Source organism: Gnatocerus cornutus, chromosome 6 (genome assembly GCF_029298725.1).
Source record: "Gnatocerus cornutus isolate USDA-ARS CGAHR chromosome 6, icGnaCorn1.1, whole genome shotgun sequence".
Taxonomy (NCBI): domain Eukaryota; kingdom Metazoa; phylum Arthropoda; class Insecta; order Coleoptera; family Tenebrionidae; genus Gnatocerus; species Gnatocerus cornutus.
Window position 1 is genome coordinate 13,440,345 of NC_142238.1, and position 15,852 is coordinate 13,456,196.

Here is a 15,852-nt window from a genome sequence, read left to right on the forward strand (position 1 = left end):
GCCTACCCTCTAGGATTACATAACAAAATGTTCTGTGACGAAGAGATAACAAAGCCTGATGATATAACCAGACCACGTGGGCCCCAAACTCCGTAAGATCTTTCCATTCTTCACGACTACTTCGAATAATGACAACACTGCAAATTTGACAGTTCTGGTGCTTCAACTGCGTCTGCTCGTTCCGTTTCGAAAAGATAAGAAATAAAACAAAACGCGATAAAATTCGCGCAGTCGCGTGCTGTGTGCTGCCAAGACCCGACAACCATCAGCTGTGAGCCCAGTTACGAGGTTCTAAAAATGTTCGCTCTCATTCCCCGGTCCCTACTGTGAGTAGCGAATTTTCTTATTTATTAAAATTACAAAGAGATTCGTCTCTTAATACAGCCCTGTCACCAATTTACCTTTCCCCGAAAACGCCTTCCGTGTGTCCGCGCTAGCCGGATCGATACAAGAATCGCGCGGTTTCATATTTTCCTTCGCAATTTGAAATGGTTTGTATATACGATTTTTTTAACGATTTCTAAGGACGAGATGAGTCAAATTATAGATCTATTCGTTACCATTGCGGTGTGGCCTTCATCATAGCGCTGTCTCAATCTAAATTTAAATTTTATTATTGCATCGTGCGATTTTAGTTTCGCCGGTGTGATTGTTAAAAGGGTTGAAAATATAGGGGAGACTCGATCAAACCAGTTTTTAATGAATACTCAGAGGAAATGCCAAACACGCCTCCGGTTTGAGTTAGGTAGCCTTGAATTAGCGCAATTCGTATCATGGGAACATTGGGAACCGCTTTATTAGAACTCTGTCTAAAGGCACGTGTAGCCGGAACAAGGAGGAAGTAAATCAGTACATTCTTTATCAGGTTTTCAAACTAAAGATCTATTTTTGTGTATAAATTCGTCATTTTATGTACATTACAATGATATGATTGCAAAACCTTGATGTATCACAAAAACATGTTTATAACTGCCTAATCTAATGATGTTGTTACCTTATTTTAAATTGAAAGTCTGATAAGTCGGCGGAATTGCCATTATATTGTTCTAGTTAATTACACGTTTTTATTGCAATTATTGGGACGAAACGATCTCATTGGTCGACTCGAAAATAAATATTTTAAATGGAGCGTTATATTGCAGGTAATAAAGAATAAATCGGGAAAGTTTCAATATTAATTCGTCCTACAATTTTTCTATACACTCTAAAATGGGCTATTAATTAAAATAACATTGAGGTTACTGTTTTTGACTTTCTTCTAAAAAGTCCGAGTACAAAGCCGAGAAGAAAAAAAAATTTTGAAAATTTTTCATTCTTTCATTTTCATTAAAACTTATTTCAATAATAGTTTCAATATTTCTAATTTGTTTATTGACTTTACCAAGTCATAACAGTTTAGAGTAGTAAACAGAAAAATGGTGAACTGAAGCGAAAATTTCCATTTTTTGTCTTAAAATTTGTAACTTTGATTGTTTTAACGCTGTCGCAATAAAATGTGATAAAGTTTCTACTTTATTAAGTGTCTTCAATTCGTAAACTAGTTGACTCTGCATATTTACATCCTTCAATTCTGGAAGAATGGAATTTGGGGAGCTCACATCTTCATTATTAAAACGCTTTTTCTACTTTCCTTATCGTCCAATTAGCAACAAATCATTTAATTATTAAACATTTCGGACAAAGAGCGTCCTTTCTGCTCTTGAAATCGCTATCTAATTTGTTTTATTTAAGTATCCCAACAACCACAAATTTTCCATTTTGTAAAATTCCACCTTCGCCACAATCAGCATTAAAACCAGCCAAAGTCTGATTTAAACGATGCTGAATGTTTTATTTTTAAGATTGTGTCCTCATTAGTACGTTATGTAAATCAGAATGGAAAACTCATCGCGCCAACGTATTGTCAAAAGTTAATAGAATTTTGTTTTCGCGAAATCTCTTATCAGTGCACTTAAAAGTAAAAAGTAATAAGAAGTAAACGATCGTTTGTTTCTCGCTACAATTCCTTATCGCAACATGACAGTCTCAAGTAACAGTTACACAATTTGTAACTCGTTACAACCATTTAATGCAATTAGCACTTAAAAAACATCTCGAGAGAACAGGTGAGAACTGAAATATTTCTAATGTTAAGGTCAAAATTACCATTTTGCTGAATCAGTGTATGATTCTTATTAACAGTCGTGCATAAAATTAGAAGCTGGTTTCAGGTGAGTATCACATTAAATGACACTACCTGAACAGTTGTGCAAACAATTCTTTTATCATAAGTGGCCTGTAAATCCAATTGATCCATTATTTATCATTTATTGACTTTGCTCTTTTTTCTATTTATGTTAAACCCGTTCGGTTTATTCCATGTAAAGACGGCTAAATATAATTGCACTTTGCTTTGGGCAGTGGGCTGCTGGCAACATGTCAATCCACAAACCGAAAGTGAGGGCGGACATTCCTTTGGAAAATCCATTTTTTATCTATTTTTCTAGTAAACAATGTTGCACTTGATTATGAATGACGAAATTGATTTGTTATCACCACAATGAAGTGGTTGGAGTGTTTTAGATGTGGCGGAAGTTTTCATAACAGTCATTGATATTGTCACGTTGGCCGAAAAATCAAAAGTCTCGCTTGTAACAATAACAATTTTATTGTGCACTATGAACACTCTCGTACTTCACAATTACAACACTTTTCAGGATTTCCAAATACTAGACTATCTCTTGACTATCCCCAATCCTATCACTACTCCCCTATATACAGATATTCCCCTACCACTAGCCTAATGCTGGAGCGCTGCGAGAATATTCGGGAGTTCCGCGTATGAATAAGAATTATTCCACGAATCGCTCGCTCTAGAGCAGAGCGGAACGTTCCAGCGCTGGCGCTCGAAGCTTCCAGAATCTTCTCGTAACACTGCCCCCCTCTTAGTTCTGATCGTCCCGATCAGACCAAACAGATGATTCTCCGTGATATTTACAAAGTCTATTTAGATGAACCACTTCCATCTTTGAACGGGCGCTGCGTTGGATCCGATACACCACGTCGTTGATCCGCTTGATCACCTTATACGGTCCCTCCCATGTAGGTGTCAACTTCGGAGATAGGCCCTTCTTCCGTTGGAAGTTAAATAACCACACCAACTCTCCCTCGTTGAATCCTTCACGATTAGCCGTCACATTATACCTGGGCCGTATTCTGTTGTCAGCTAACTTCATCCTCTGTCGCATATGATGATGTGTTCCCAAGAGGGTCTCACCATTCGTCTTTGGAAAAGGCCCGGGCACATTCGTGGCAATTCTCTCAATCGGAACTCTCATGTTGTAGAACGGCATACCACCTTCCGTTCGCGTTCGAGGTCTTTTACTTGCCCCACAACCCGTACATCTCCTGCACCATCGTTCAACATCTTCACGACAGCCAATCCAGTAATACCGTTCTCGAATCTTGCTCAACGTTTTGTTCACTCCGAAATGAGCGCCTGATGTCCCGTCATGGGCCTCTCTGAGGACTCGGGAAACTCTACTCCTGGGTACTAGTAACTGCGAGGTTATCTTCTTCCCATCTGCGCTTTCCCATGCCCTTTTCAGCACTCCATTTTCTACTAGGAGGGAGTCCCATTGCGCCCACAACGCTTTCAACTCTGGACTTCTTTTCGAGATATCTTTCCAACACGGCCTTCCGTTACCCGCTTCCTTCCACTCCAGCAGTGGCCCAATCCGTTGGTCTGCTTGTTGATCCCTTCGAAGGTTCCCAGCAGTCCAATCATCATCACAGCCCATGACTATCCTGTTTACTCGTATTGGTCCTTCGAACTTCGAGTATTGCTTGCAGTCATTGGAAAGTCTACGAGAGAGTGCGTCATCATTATTGCGTTGCCTTCTCGTCGGTTTCGACTTGTTGACGGACTTCACGGTTTTCTTTGATGTCTGAGAGGCGTTCTGGCCGTTCCCGAGAACAACTCTGCAGCCACGTTCAAAATGACCTGATTTGCCCCAACGAAAGCAGGTCTGGCTAGTTCGTTGTTCCTGAGACTTCAGTAACTTCCTGAGCTCCTTGAGGATGTCATTCAGGTCCGTATTTGTGGTTGTGGCCGTAGACGTTGTCTCTTCTTTATCAACGGCTCGGATTTGTTGGCAGTCGGGAACATTTACAGAATACTTCAAAACGGCCTCCATCTCCAACGCGCACACCAAAGCTTCTTTTGCGGTGTTGTATCTGCCAACACGCACGATCCTCTGTAACTCCGGATCCCGAATACCTTGCAGGAACGTATCCATGGTCATTCGTTCGACAAAATTTTCCGGCGCCGAAGGATAGGCCAGCAAAATAAGTCGTTCAACACTTGCCGCAAATTCCTGCAGCGATTCTCCAACCCTCTGCCGACGAGTCTTGAGCTCCCAGGCATATACTCGCTGAAGGTGTTGGTCCCCAAATCTATCTTCCAACGTTGCCACCAATTGGTCGTAGCGCTCCCTGTCTCGATCTGGAATGGTCTTTAACAAGTCGAGAGCTGCACCTCTCAATGAGACTATCAAGAATGACGATTTTTCTTCTTCCGACCATCCGTTGTGTCTAGCTGCAACTTCAAATTGCAGTTTATAGCTGTCGAATGAAGTCGACCCATCGTAAGTCGGAGGTTTCATTTCTTTCGTTGTGGTCAGGCCGGTCCTATTTGGAACTTGACGTCTTAAGCGCAGTAACTCGTCTTCCACTTGCTGTTTAAATCGCTCCAAATCTTTCACTTCCTCTTTGACGCCTTGTAGTTCTCCCTCAACGCCTCCTAACCGCTCTGTTACCTCTTTTTGAATTTCGTCGACTTTAACCATAATAGTTACGTTCATGTTTTGTTCCATATCTTTAAGTTGGTTCAAGATTTCTGCATTCTCTCTTTGTCTTCTTTCTTCCTCTTCTAGTTTTTCTCTTTGTCTTCTTTCTTCCTCTTCTAGTTTCTCTCTTTGTCTTCTTTCTTCCTCTTCTAGTTTCTCTCTTTGTCTTCTTTCTTCTGTTTCATGTTTTTCATTTTGTCTTCGTTCTTCTTCTTCCAGCTTTTCTCTTTGTCTTTTTTCTTCTAAATTCGTAATCAATTTTTGTTGTGTGTCCATTTTCGCCATCATCGAAGCCATCAATTCTTGCAGCGCCTCCATTTCTGCGGCTTGCTGTCTGGTTTGAACAGGCATAAAAATTGTCCACAATCAAGTAACAATGTCACAGTCCGGTAATGTCACGAATTTTCCGATCGAAAATTCCAGAATTTTCTCGATCACAATGCTGGACGGGATCCCACTTCTGACACCAGTTGTCACGTTGGCCGAAAAATCAAAAGTCTCGCTTGTAACAATAACAATTTTATTGTGCACTATGAACACTCTCGTACTTCACAATTACAACACTTTTCAGGATTTCCAAATACTAGACTATCTCTTGACTATCCCCAATCCTATCACTACTCCCCTATATACAGATATTCCCCTACCACTAGCCTAATGCTGGAGCGCTGCGAGAATATTCGGGAGTTCCGCGTATGAATAAGAATTATTCCACGAATCGCTCGCTCTAGAGCAGAGCGGAACGTTCCAGCGCTGGCGCTCGAAGCTTCCAGAATCTTCTCGTAACAATATTAACAACAAAATCAGAGTTTCCTTCTCCTGAGTTGACGATAGATTACATAACTGCTTATAAAAAGCCCGCAAAATAAATTGGACGCCGTTCAATCGCACAAGACCACGGTTTATTGGCCACTGAACTGACACCATCACGGGGCCGAACAAAATAATGGAATTTTAGCAAAAAAGTGTTGTTTTGATGAAACTTTATTTAATCCTCGTAGTTTTTACAACCGAAATCACCTCAAGTTTTATAACAGGAGAGCTAATCCCCGCAATAACGCGTTAAATAAATTGATTGTAGCATTAAAGAGGCGTTGCAATTACCATACAAGTATTATTCAATTTGATAAGGAAATGAGCGCCAAGGTCAATCGTGTTATTCCAGTTTCCCATCATCCGGCGTTTTAACTTTAATAATCAAAATGAATACCCAATTTTTATTTCAGTTCTGGCGTGTCGTCACGTCCCGCGACTTTGTCAGGCCAGAAAGCAACAGTGCAGGAAGCTGTCAAATGGCTGACAAACACGGAAACGAAGAAAGACTTCAGCACAGGCGGAGATGTCATCAGTCCTTCCCAAATTATGGGTATCGATCACCTCCGCGACCCGCGCTTAAACAAGGTTTTTATATCCTATAAAACCAACGAAATCTCACGTTTTTTTTTTAGGGTTTGGCTTTCACTCTGGAGGAACGTCAAGCTTTGGGCCTCCATGGTCTTTTCCCCGCCCGAATTAAAACCCAAGAAGAACAACTCGAGTTGTGTAGAATTTCCGTGATGCGTTATCAAGAGAATTTGAACCGATATCTTTATATGACGGAGCTTCATGATCGTAATGAAAAACTGTTCTTCCGGTTGTTGTCAGAGAATATCGAGATGTTGATGCCGATTGTTTACACGCCGACTGTGGGCTTGGCTTGCCAGCGATTCGGTTTGATCTATCGGCGACCAAGAGGTTTATTTATCACTATCAATGACAGAGGACATGTCTACGACGTTTTGAAAAACTGGTAAGGAGCTTTAAAATTGGAAAACGCGAATTGCGGTGTGTTCAAAGGTCAGGTTTATTGACAGGACGGTGTTGACTGATGGAAGGGAATAAAACAAAAATGTTTGTATTTTTAGATGAACTTCAAACAGCGCTGTAGCGAAACAACAGAGCTTTCTCTATTTATATAAAATACAGAAAACATTGGATTTTTGTTTATTGTTCCAATTGTAAACTTTTGATTTAAAATGCATGCATTTGGTTTGATGGCTTTCCAGCTTATTTCCAAAAACAGATTTTCCAACCACAGTTAACATGAAAATCGTGTTTTAGGCCCGAGACGGACGTGAGAGCCATCGTGGTGACGGACGGCGAACGCATCTTGGGTCTGGGCGACTTGGGCGCCTGCGGCATGGGTATCCCCGTCGGAAAACTGGCCTTGTACACCGCTTTGGCTGGTATCAAACCTCATCATTGCCTTCCAATAGTTCTGGACGTCGGTACCAACAATAAAGTAACACTGCACCACCTCCATCCAACTTATAATAAAACCATCGAATTCTAGACTCTTCTTGAAGATCCTCTCTACGTAGGTTTGCGGCAACCTAGACTGAGCGGCGCCGAGTACGACTCCTTCGTCGACGAGTTCATGCAAGCTGCTGTGAAACGTTACGGCCAGAATGTTCTCATTCAGTTTGAAGATTTCGGGAACCACAACGCCTTCCGTTATTTAGATAAGTACCGAGGAGTATACTGCACTTTCAACGACGATATTCAGGGTACAGCAGGAGTTGCAGTCTCAGGAGTGCTAGCATCAGCGAGGCTCACAGGAAAGAAAATCTCCCAAAATAAATTTCTATTTTTGGGGGCTGGCGAAGCCGCGATTGGCATCGCGGATTTATGCGTGAAAGCAATGCAAGTTGAAGGATTGTCCTTGGAGGAAGCCAGGAACAGGATCTGGATGGTGGACATCGACGGTTTGTTAGCCAAAGGACGTCCGGAAGGGAGACTCGAAGGCCACAAAGCGTACTACGCCAAAGACCACAAACCAGTGAAGAACTTCCATGAAGTTGTGGAAGAAGTCAAACCTTCAGTGCTCATCGGAGCTTCAGCGGCCGCTGGTGCTTTCACTCCGGAGATTCTACAGAAGATGGCGAAGTTTAACGAAAAACCGATCATCTTCGCGTTGAGTAATCCCACAGATAGAGCTGAGTGTACAGCGGAACAGGCGTATATTAACACAGATGTAAGAAGTTTGTTTTGTTGTCTTCGGCTAATTGGTGGGATTTCAGGGGAGATGTATTTTCGCCAGTGGTTCACCGTTCGAACCTGTCAATTTTAAGGGTACAACCTTCTATCCGGGGCAAGGAAACAACGCGTATATTTTCCCAGGTGTTGCTCTAGGAGTTATCTTAGCCAGAATTCACCACATTAAAGAAGAATTGTTCCTGTTGGCGTCACAGACCGTGGCTGATCACGTCGCCGAGTCTGATATCGCGAAGGGGAGTTTGTACCCCCCACTCAGTTCAATTAGGGAAGTTTCCATCGACATCGCCGTCAAGATCTTGGACTATTCTTATAAAGAGGGTATGGCGAATTTCCCGTTTTGTATGTTAATAATTTGATATTTTTAGGGATCGCGACTGTTTACCCCGAGCCGACGGACAAGAAAGCGTTCGTGATGTCGCATCTTTATAATTACAATTACGAAACTGCACTGCCCACAACATGGACGTGGCCTAAAGAGGCGGAAATTCAAACGAGACCTATCGAACCAACTAAATTAATGGCTTAGTTTAAAAATATACAGTTCAGTGATAATTGTTGATTTTCCATTGGTATTTTATAAATTCGGACGTATTTTAATCTCATAGATTGTAATAATTTATTCTCGTTTTTGTTGTAGAACGCATGTAATAATCACTCTCAGGTTTTTTCGAGTGTTTTTCACGCAACGTGCCATAAATAAATTCCCACATTTTGTACTTAATTTTATTTTATTTGTATTACTTTGGGATTTGTTGGCAGCCTTTTATGTATTATATTAATTTAAAATCCCAAGAAACGAAGCAATTCATTATTTAACAACAGTATTGTTTTCTGGTCATTATGAAGTAGAAGTTTTAGACTAAAATCATGTTGTATAAAAGTGAAGTAAATGTTATTGTACTGTTAACGCTGGTTTTATTTAGAAATTCCCGTCCGTACGCGATTTCGCCAAATTCTGTAGACCGAAAAGTCAGTACTAGTCATAAAAACTCATTTCTTTCGCGTTCCATATCAATTATTTATTGACGTTCCAATAAAAACACCCAGTTTCACTCGAACCATCCTCGCGACGACGAAATCTAAGTGAAAATCACACTTTATTTTTTACCAATTAGTGTTTTCTTGATTACTAATCAGATTTGCTCTGATAATTGCTTTATACTTGACTTAATTACTTGTGGTGTGGAGGAAACAAACAATTCGAAGTTACCTGCGTGCGATGTCATTGAAATCCTGATTCACCCGCTGGAAGAGTTTATAGTATCAGTTTATATATTTGTGCAACGCCTGAAAGATGGGGAACGCCGCTTGTGTGGCTGCGCTGTGTGGGGATGAGGGAACTGGTTTTAAAAAGAGGTGAGTGAGAGTTTGTTAATTTTCTTTTTGGGGGTTAATTTGGGAAGAAAAAAAACGTTAAAAATAAGTCGTTCCATCAATCGATCGGACATGTTAATAATTTACTGGTCTCAACGAATCAATGTGTAGACACAAAGCTTGTCCTAGAAACATCGACAGGTGCGACGATCATAACATAATTTCTTGTGGCGGTCGATCGAGGGTAATTGTCTTGTCCACACATTATTGCAGAACCGGCGATTTTTTTTATGTCTAAATTCAAGTTAAAGGCAGAAAGGGTCAAGAGACTCCAAGGAAAGTTTTTTGTTAACATTTAAAATTATTAGGAAGACTTTTGGCGTAAAAAAATGCGCACAAATGACCCCAAAACTCACTTAGTTTTCAACTTCGCGGTCCTTCACGCAAAAACGGAATGATCAGCCGATCATTATCATTGCTACACCTTCGTTGAACCCAAGATCACGCAATATCCTTCAAGTCTCTACATGCTCAAAAATGCATCCAAATAACCCTAAAAAGCAAAAATGAAAAAGGGCCGAAGTCCTTATATTTCCTCGATCAAGATCAAGGAAACGATCAATAAAATAACTTTTTCTCAAGGTGAAAAATCAAAACGACCCAAATAAACTTCCAAAAATATGTAATTTTAACAGTATAGAGAGTGAAATTCGGTTGGTTAAACGTCATGCCCGGCATAATTTTTTAACAAAATTATACGATAAACTCGTATGATTCTGCCGGAATATCACAGCGCGCAGCTCCACTGACGCAAAGTACAAACAAAGTATGATATATATAAGGCGAATAGAATGTGGATTTTTAAAGTCATTCGTCAGTCCAAGCAGTGCGAAAGTGAGAGTGAGCACCATGACGAAAATTTTCGAGTTTTTCAACAGTGGGGCCGGAAAAACCGAAATGTAAGTAAAAATCGGTAATGAAATTCTGTGCGCAAGTGCATCTGTTGCATCATCGGTGCAAGGCCGAATGATAATAATTCGCGAAAAATTTTCCAGCGGTTTTCCACAACGATGAGTTGAATAAACAATACGTTAAACTGAGCATTAAATTTTAATCGTAGTGCTTAAATTTCGAATTTTTCTACGAGGTAAGAAAATTGTTGGAAGCCATAAAACGGCACCCATTGTGCAAATCAAACGATCGATAAATTAATAATACAAGTGGTTATTGACTGACTGTTTCATAATTAATTGGGTTAATTTTCTTGCTAAAATATCCATATTTCGAGAATTATTTTTTAGAAAGTTGTTGCTTCAATTCATTTGGAGAATTTCGCAATTAACATTTTTCGTTTCACCGCAATAAATTAGGAGTAATATTTTCCTGCTTGAAAATTTTTAGTGTTTTGTAAACCCATATCTATAGATAATCATATCTAATCAAAAAGACAAGCTAAAGGAATAATTTATGTTATACGTACACAATGGTATAAATAGCAGGAAATCGACTAACGACATTATTAGAAATTAATGAAGAAAGTTTAACAACTATAATCGTTGTCATTTAATAATTCCGTTATTTGGAATTTAGACCACAAAGTAACAAAAAAATCGCAATTTAAAGGTTTGAGTAGCCTTTGGATTTCCAGTCAAAATTGAGATCCAAAGTGTGACTCTTGTCTTATGACTTGCAAAAACCTCCTTAATTGCTCTCTTTCGGCGACCGCCACGATACACCGCCTCCCCCGTCGCCGTCGCGGCGTCGTCAGCTGATTCCGACGTCTCTCCCGACGTCGCGCCTGCGTTCATCTCTAGTTTTCTAATTAAACATTTCCGTGTTTTAGTGGACAAGTCTCCAACCATAAGAGCAATTCAAACGTGCAGACCGTCAAAATGTCAACTTATGAAAGAGATCGTTTGGGACAATGGGGAAGTGGTGACAATTATCCAGCGAGTCGCAGCAGTGGTTTGGACCGGCTCAACAACCCCGCTTTGAATAAGGTATGGAAAGCTTTGACGGTTTCTTGACGACGGGCGCCGCCGGTTTTGTCGATAAACCACGGCCTAATTCTACTAGTTCGCGGTGGTGTAGATATGGGGTCGGATACAGAATGGTGGGGTTTGACACCTTCGCCAAGGAAATTGTGTTTCCCGACGAATCTTGCGGATATTGATGGAAGGGTAATGTGATAATTGTAGATTATTGAATTTGAGAGTGGCCGCAAAGGGGCGTATTCTTTAATAAGCTTCGATTGTTTGATTAGCTGCCGCAGTGGTATTAATTTAGAGGTTCAATGAAACAACACAATTGCGTTTTTTAGCATTGTTGTCCCTGCCATTGTCCTAACTTTCGTAACTTTGTGTAAAGTCCTGTTTGCTTCAAATGAATTGTAAACAAGTAAATACAGAGGTACACTCAGATAATACGTACAATGCAACAAGTTAATTGGTTTGGCCTTCAGTGTAAAACTAGCGTATTCTCCTCACACTCAGATTAGATACATCCGTTTATTTTTTATCTTAATAACATAATAACACGTTCTTCGCCAAAATCCTTGCCCAGTGCTCATTTTCGATAACTCCACACCCATGACTTTCCAAAATTTTACAACATTATTAATGTCTCTAATGATTTAATTGCCACTTTGATAAGACATGTAGGTGTCACCTGACATTTCTACCGATTACTCCACGTCTTTTCCCAACTTTTAATATCGTCACATTTCACTAGTGTCACCAATGACATCACACAAGTTCGAATTGAACACGTTTTTCATTACATTTTGAGATCAATCTCAATGCGGTTTTGCCTTTCTATTCTTGGAGGAATTTATTGTCTGTCGTACATTTCACATTATGCTAGGAAGACAATTCGAGGAGAAAATAAAAACCGGCAAAGGTCGATTAACTGCAATTAGTGGGTAATGTTCCATTGAATTGTAGTAACCTCGATTGGCTCGTTAAACGGAATGGTCCGATTTCCTGTATGTCTGCGAGGAAATTTCCAGTCAAAGTCTCAGGATGAGATTTTCTTTTCGCCACTTTTGGGTAATTACAATTTTTTGTGGGTACACACCTCAGTTTGCATTGAAATTCTCTGATAAGTACCTGATACAGTATACCTATGATTACACGGCAATTATCAGCTCAAATTACAATCGAGCAATAAACAGATCCGCAGATAACACTAATAGCAGGTTTCTGGAGCGTTTGTTTTGAATAGAAAATAGTTCATCTCAGACTAAACAAACTTATCGTTTAATTTTTTATTCATTTTTCCATGTTTACAAGTTCCCAGTTTTAATCGGAGCTGTAATTAGCCTTTCGCTGTTTTAATTGAATCATTTCGCTGAATCACGGCCGATAAATTTCCAACAATCAAAATTGTTCTATTTCACGTTTAGATAATATTTCACGTTGCTCCAGTTATTTTTACCTTTCACTCAATCATTAAGATAACATTGATCTTGGTTGGTACAATCACGCGAAAGTGTTTTATGTACGAGCAGTAATTTAATTAACCTTCAGTGTTATGTTATGTTATAACAAAACGCTCCTTCCTGGAAAAATTTTAAATCTTTTATTCAAAGAGGTTTCCGATTTTACCGGGCGAACTCCAAGGTTTTCCCAGTCATGTTCTAAAGTTCAGACTGTTTGTCTTCGAGCATTAAAAAAGACAATGCTCTGTGAGGTCATGTTACGAAAGTGTTAATACGAGATTACGTGAAGCTTCCTCGTTGCACAAGAATTCGCTTGTGGCGGAATTTCCTTTTTGGAACAAACCGCAGAGGTTCCGATTAGCAGTCCTCAGGCGAATTTTTTCATCCAATTGAACCGGAGGAGTAAAAAACGAGTAATTACAGTCCTTGCTTTGCCCAGAGGTTATCGTCTTTTTTGTTGGCAAGTGTTAATTGTCTTGCTACTTTTGAAGGGAATTTTATCCAGTTGGTTACACGGAAGTTACATTTCCAGGAGATAATCGTTACCATAAAAGATAGCGATGATCTTGTTGTTTGGTGTTTTTAGTTTTATGTCCTCAACGTAACCTTAACATTAGGTATCCTTTAAGGAGGTCGTTAGAGGGTACTAAAGGGTACAAGCCATGAGGTTTTAACGTGGAAAACTTTCGCAGAAGATCGGAAAATTGACATGACACTAAATCCCGTGTCTACAAAAACTACAAACAAGCCAAAAAAGAAATAAACAAATCTGGAACAATGACGCAATTTGGAGAGTTAAAGCCATAAAGTCTGTTTTTAAACTTGTAAATTAGACAAATATTAACGATCTTGTGGCTATTTTATGAGTTGCGAGGCATAAAACTCGAGTGCGTGTACAGCAAAAATAGATTTTAAAATTTCAAAAATTTTCACATCATCGCATTGCAATGGTGAATCCCAACCAGTCAAACTATCTTTAGTTTCCTTCAGTTTGATCAATACTCTGAAAATCGCCCGTGAACTTGAACCGATTTTCATTATCGAAATTATGCAATTTTGCCGATAACTGTAATCAGGTCATTAATTTTTTACACACATTCCGGTTGTCGACTACATCTTGTCGTGAAAAAACTAAAAAACAGCCTAACATTTCTAACACACTTTGTTTTTTGCAGGGCATGGCCTTTTCCTGGGAGGAGCGCCAGACCTTGGGCATTCACGGTTTCCTCCCTGCCCGCGTCAAGACGCAAGAAGAGCAAGTGGAGCATTGCTGCGCCTGTCTCTCTCGCCTCGACGACAGCCTGAACAAATACATTTATTTAATGCACCTCCTTGTAAGCCTTAAAATCCGTCGAAACTCCCTCTAACTTAATTATTTAGGATCGCAACGAAAAACTCTTCTATCGTCTTGTCGCTGAAAATGTTCAACAGATTATGCCTCTGGTTTATACTCCCACTGTAGGTTTAGCGTGTCAGAAATTCGGCCTTGTTTATAGTCGACCAAGAGGTCTTTTTATTACCATACACGACAAAGGACACGTTTATGATATTTTGAAGAACTGGTGAGTTTGAGACGATGGAAAAGAACGTTTTTCTTATTAAGTTGTAGGCCTGAAACGGATATCCGGGTCATTGTTGTGACGGACGGGGAGCGGATTTTAGGCCTTGGGGATTTGGGGGCCTGTGGAATGGGAATTCCTATAGGAAAACTGTCTTTGTATACGGCACTCGCTGGTATCAAGCCGCACCAAACTTTACCCATCACACTGGACGTAGGGACCAACACCGAAAAAATGTTAAATGATCCTCTGTACATCGGTTTAAAACAAAACAGAGTCAGGGGGCAACAATACGACGACTTCATCGAAGAGTTCATGCAGGGTGTGGTAAGACGATGGGGGCAGAGCACCCTCATCCAATTCGAAGACTTCGGAAACGCCAACGCTTTCCGTTTATTAGGTAACTTCTTCATTTTTAACACCCATCGCTGACTCTCGCATTTCAGAAAAGTACAGAAACAGCTACTGCACTTTCAACGACGATATTCAAGGCACCGCTAGCGTCGCCGTCGCGGGTCTTCTCTCCTCTCTCCGCATCTCAAACACGCGTCTTTGTGACAACGTCATCTTGTTCCAAGGCGCTGGAGAAGCGAATATTGGAATCGCAAATCTTTGCGCCATGGCAATGGTAGCCGAAGGAACACCCATAGAGGAAGCCCGCAAGAAAATCTTCCTTGTGGACTCCAAAGGCTTGATCGTTAAAGATCGTGCTGAGGGAGGTATAAGCGAGCACAAAGCTCCCTTCGCCCACGCCCGACCTCCTATTAAAACACTCACAGAGGCGGTGAAAATCCTCAAACCAACGATGTTGATCGGAGCCGCCGCCGTCGGAGGCGCTTTCACTGAGGAAATTTTGAAAGAAATGGCAAAGAATAATAAACGGCCTGTGATCTTCGCGTTGAGTAATCCGACGTCGAAAGCAGAGTGCACAGCGGAACAAGCATATCAACATACAGATGTACGTGATAAAGGCGGTGTTGAAACGATTTAATTTTGTTTTATAGGGCGCTGCTATTTTCGCCAGTGGGAGTCCCTTCGATCCTGTGGAGTACAAAGGGAAGACTCATTATCCCGGTCAAGGAAACAACTCGTATATTTTCCCAGCGGTTGGTTTAGCGGCCATTTGCGTCGGAATGCGGACAATTGGAGAGGATTCATTTTTGATTGCGGCTGAGGTAACGTTTGGTTATTTTTAACATAATTACAGTCAATGTCGCAATTTGGCGTATATTTATAAGCAGCTGCCACAGATGCTGCTGGTTTGTGCATTTTAAATGCAAATATCACTTTTTGCCCATTATGAAACTTGCTCGTTTTTAGGCTTTGGCGGAATTGGTGACCGACGAGGATTTGGAAAAGGGTAGTTTATACCCACCCCTATCAACAATTCAAGAAGTTTCTGTGAAGTTAGCGACGCGGTTGGGGCAGTATGCGTATAAACAAGGAAACGCGACCGTGTACCCCGAACCTGAGGACATTGAAGCTTTTATTAGGGCCCAAATGTACAACACTGATTACACCCCTGTTATACCCCCCACTTATTCGTACCCTTCAAGTACATAATTTATTATGGATATTTATTTAATTGATGTAAAGTTTGGCTGGTGGTAGAAAATAAGTCAGTTTGTTTTGTAAATTTATTTTTAAAATAAATATAAATGTTTTAATTGGAGTTTAA

General features: G+C 40.4%; 2 protein-coding genes across 4 annotated transcripts; both read left to right on the top strand.

Annotated features, from left to right (window-relative positions):
* Positions 1 to 107: 107 nt before the first annotated feature.
* Positions 108 to 8,769, top strand: LOC148173129 (NADP-dependent malic enzyme-like). Its single transcript, XM_088040324.1, has 7 exons — positions 108 to 326; positions 6,053 to 6,227; positions 6,275 to 6,615; positions 6,927 to 7,107; positions 7,159 to 7,839; positions 7,886 to 8,180; positions 8,228 to 8,769. The coding sequence occupies exons 1-7, from the start codon at positions 298 to 300 to the stop codon at positions 8,386 to 8,388; spliced, it is 1,863 nt and encodes a 620-aa protein (XP_087896450.1). The 5' UTR covers positions 108 to 297; the 3' UTR covers positions 8,389 to 8,769.
* Positions 8,770 to 9,127: 358 nt separating this feature from the next.
* On the top strand, positions 9,128 to 15,841 carry LOC148173130 (NADP-dependent malic enzyme-like). 3 transcript variants are annotated; one of them, XM_088039934.1, is made up of 8 exons: positions 9,128 to 9,218; positions 11,020 to 11,176; positions 13,791 to 13,949; positions 13,996 to 14,177; positions 14,225 to 14,574; positions 14,621 to 15,132; positions 15,179 to 15,349; positions 15,495 to 15,841. In XM_088039934.1, the coding sequence occupies exons 1-8, from the start codon at positions 9,157 to 9,159 to the stop codon at positions 15,735 to 15,737; spliced, it is 1,836 nt and encodes a 611-aa protein (XP_087896060.1). In that variant the 5' UTR covers positions 9,128 to 9,156; the 3' UTR covers positions 15,738 to 15,841. The 3 variants fall into 3 exon arrangements, with proteins under 3 accessions (XP_087896060.1, XP_087896059.1, XP_087896061.1); XM_088039933.1 differs by lacking the exon at positions 9,128 to 9,218 and adding an exon at positions 9,956 to 10,135; XM_088039935.1 differs by lacking the exon at positions 9,128 to 9,218 and adding an exon at positions 10,234 to 10,323.
* Positions 15,842 to 15,852: the final 11 nt, after the last annotated feature.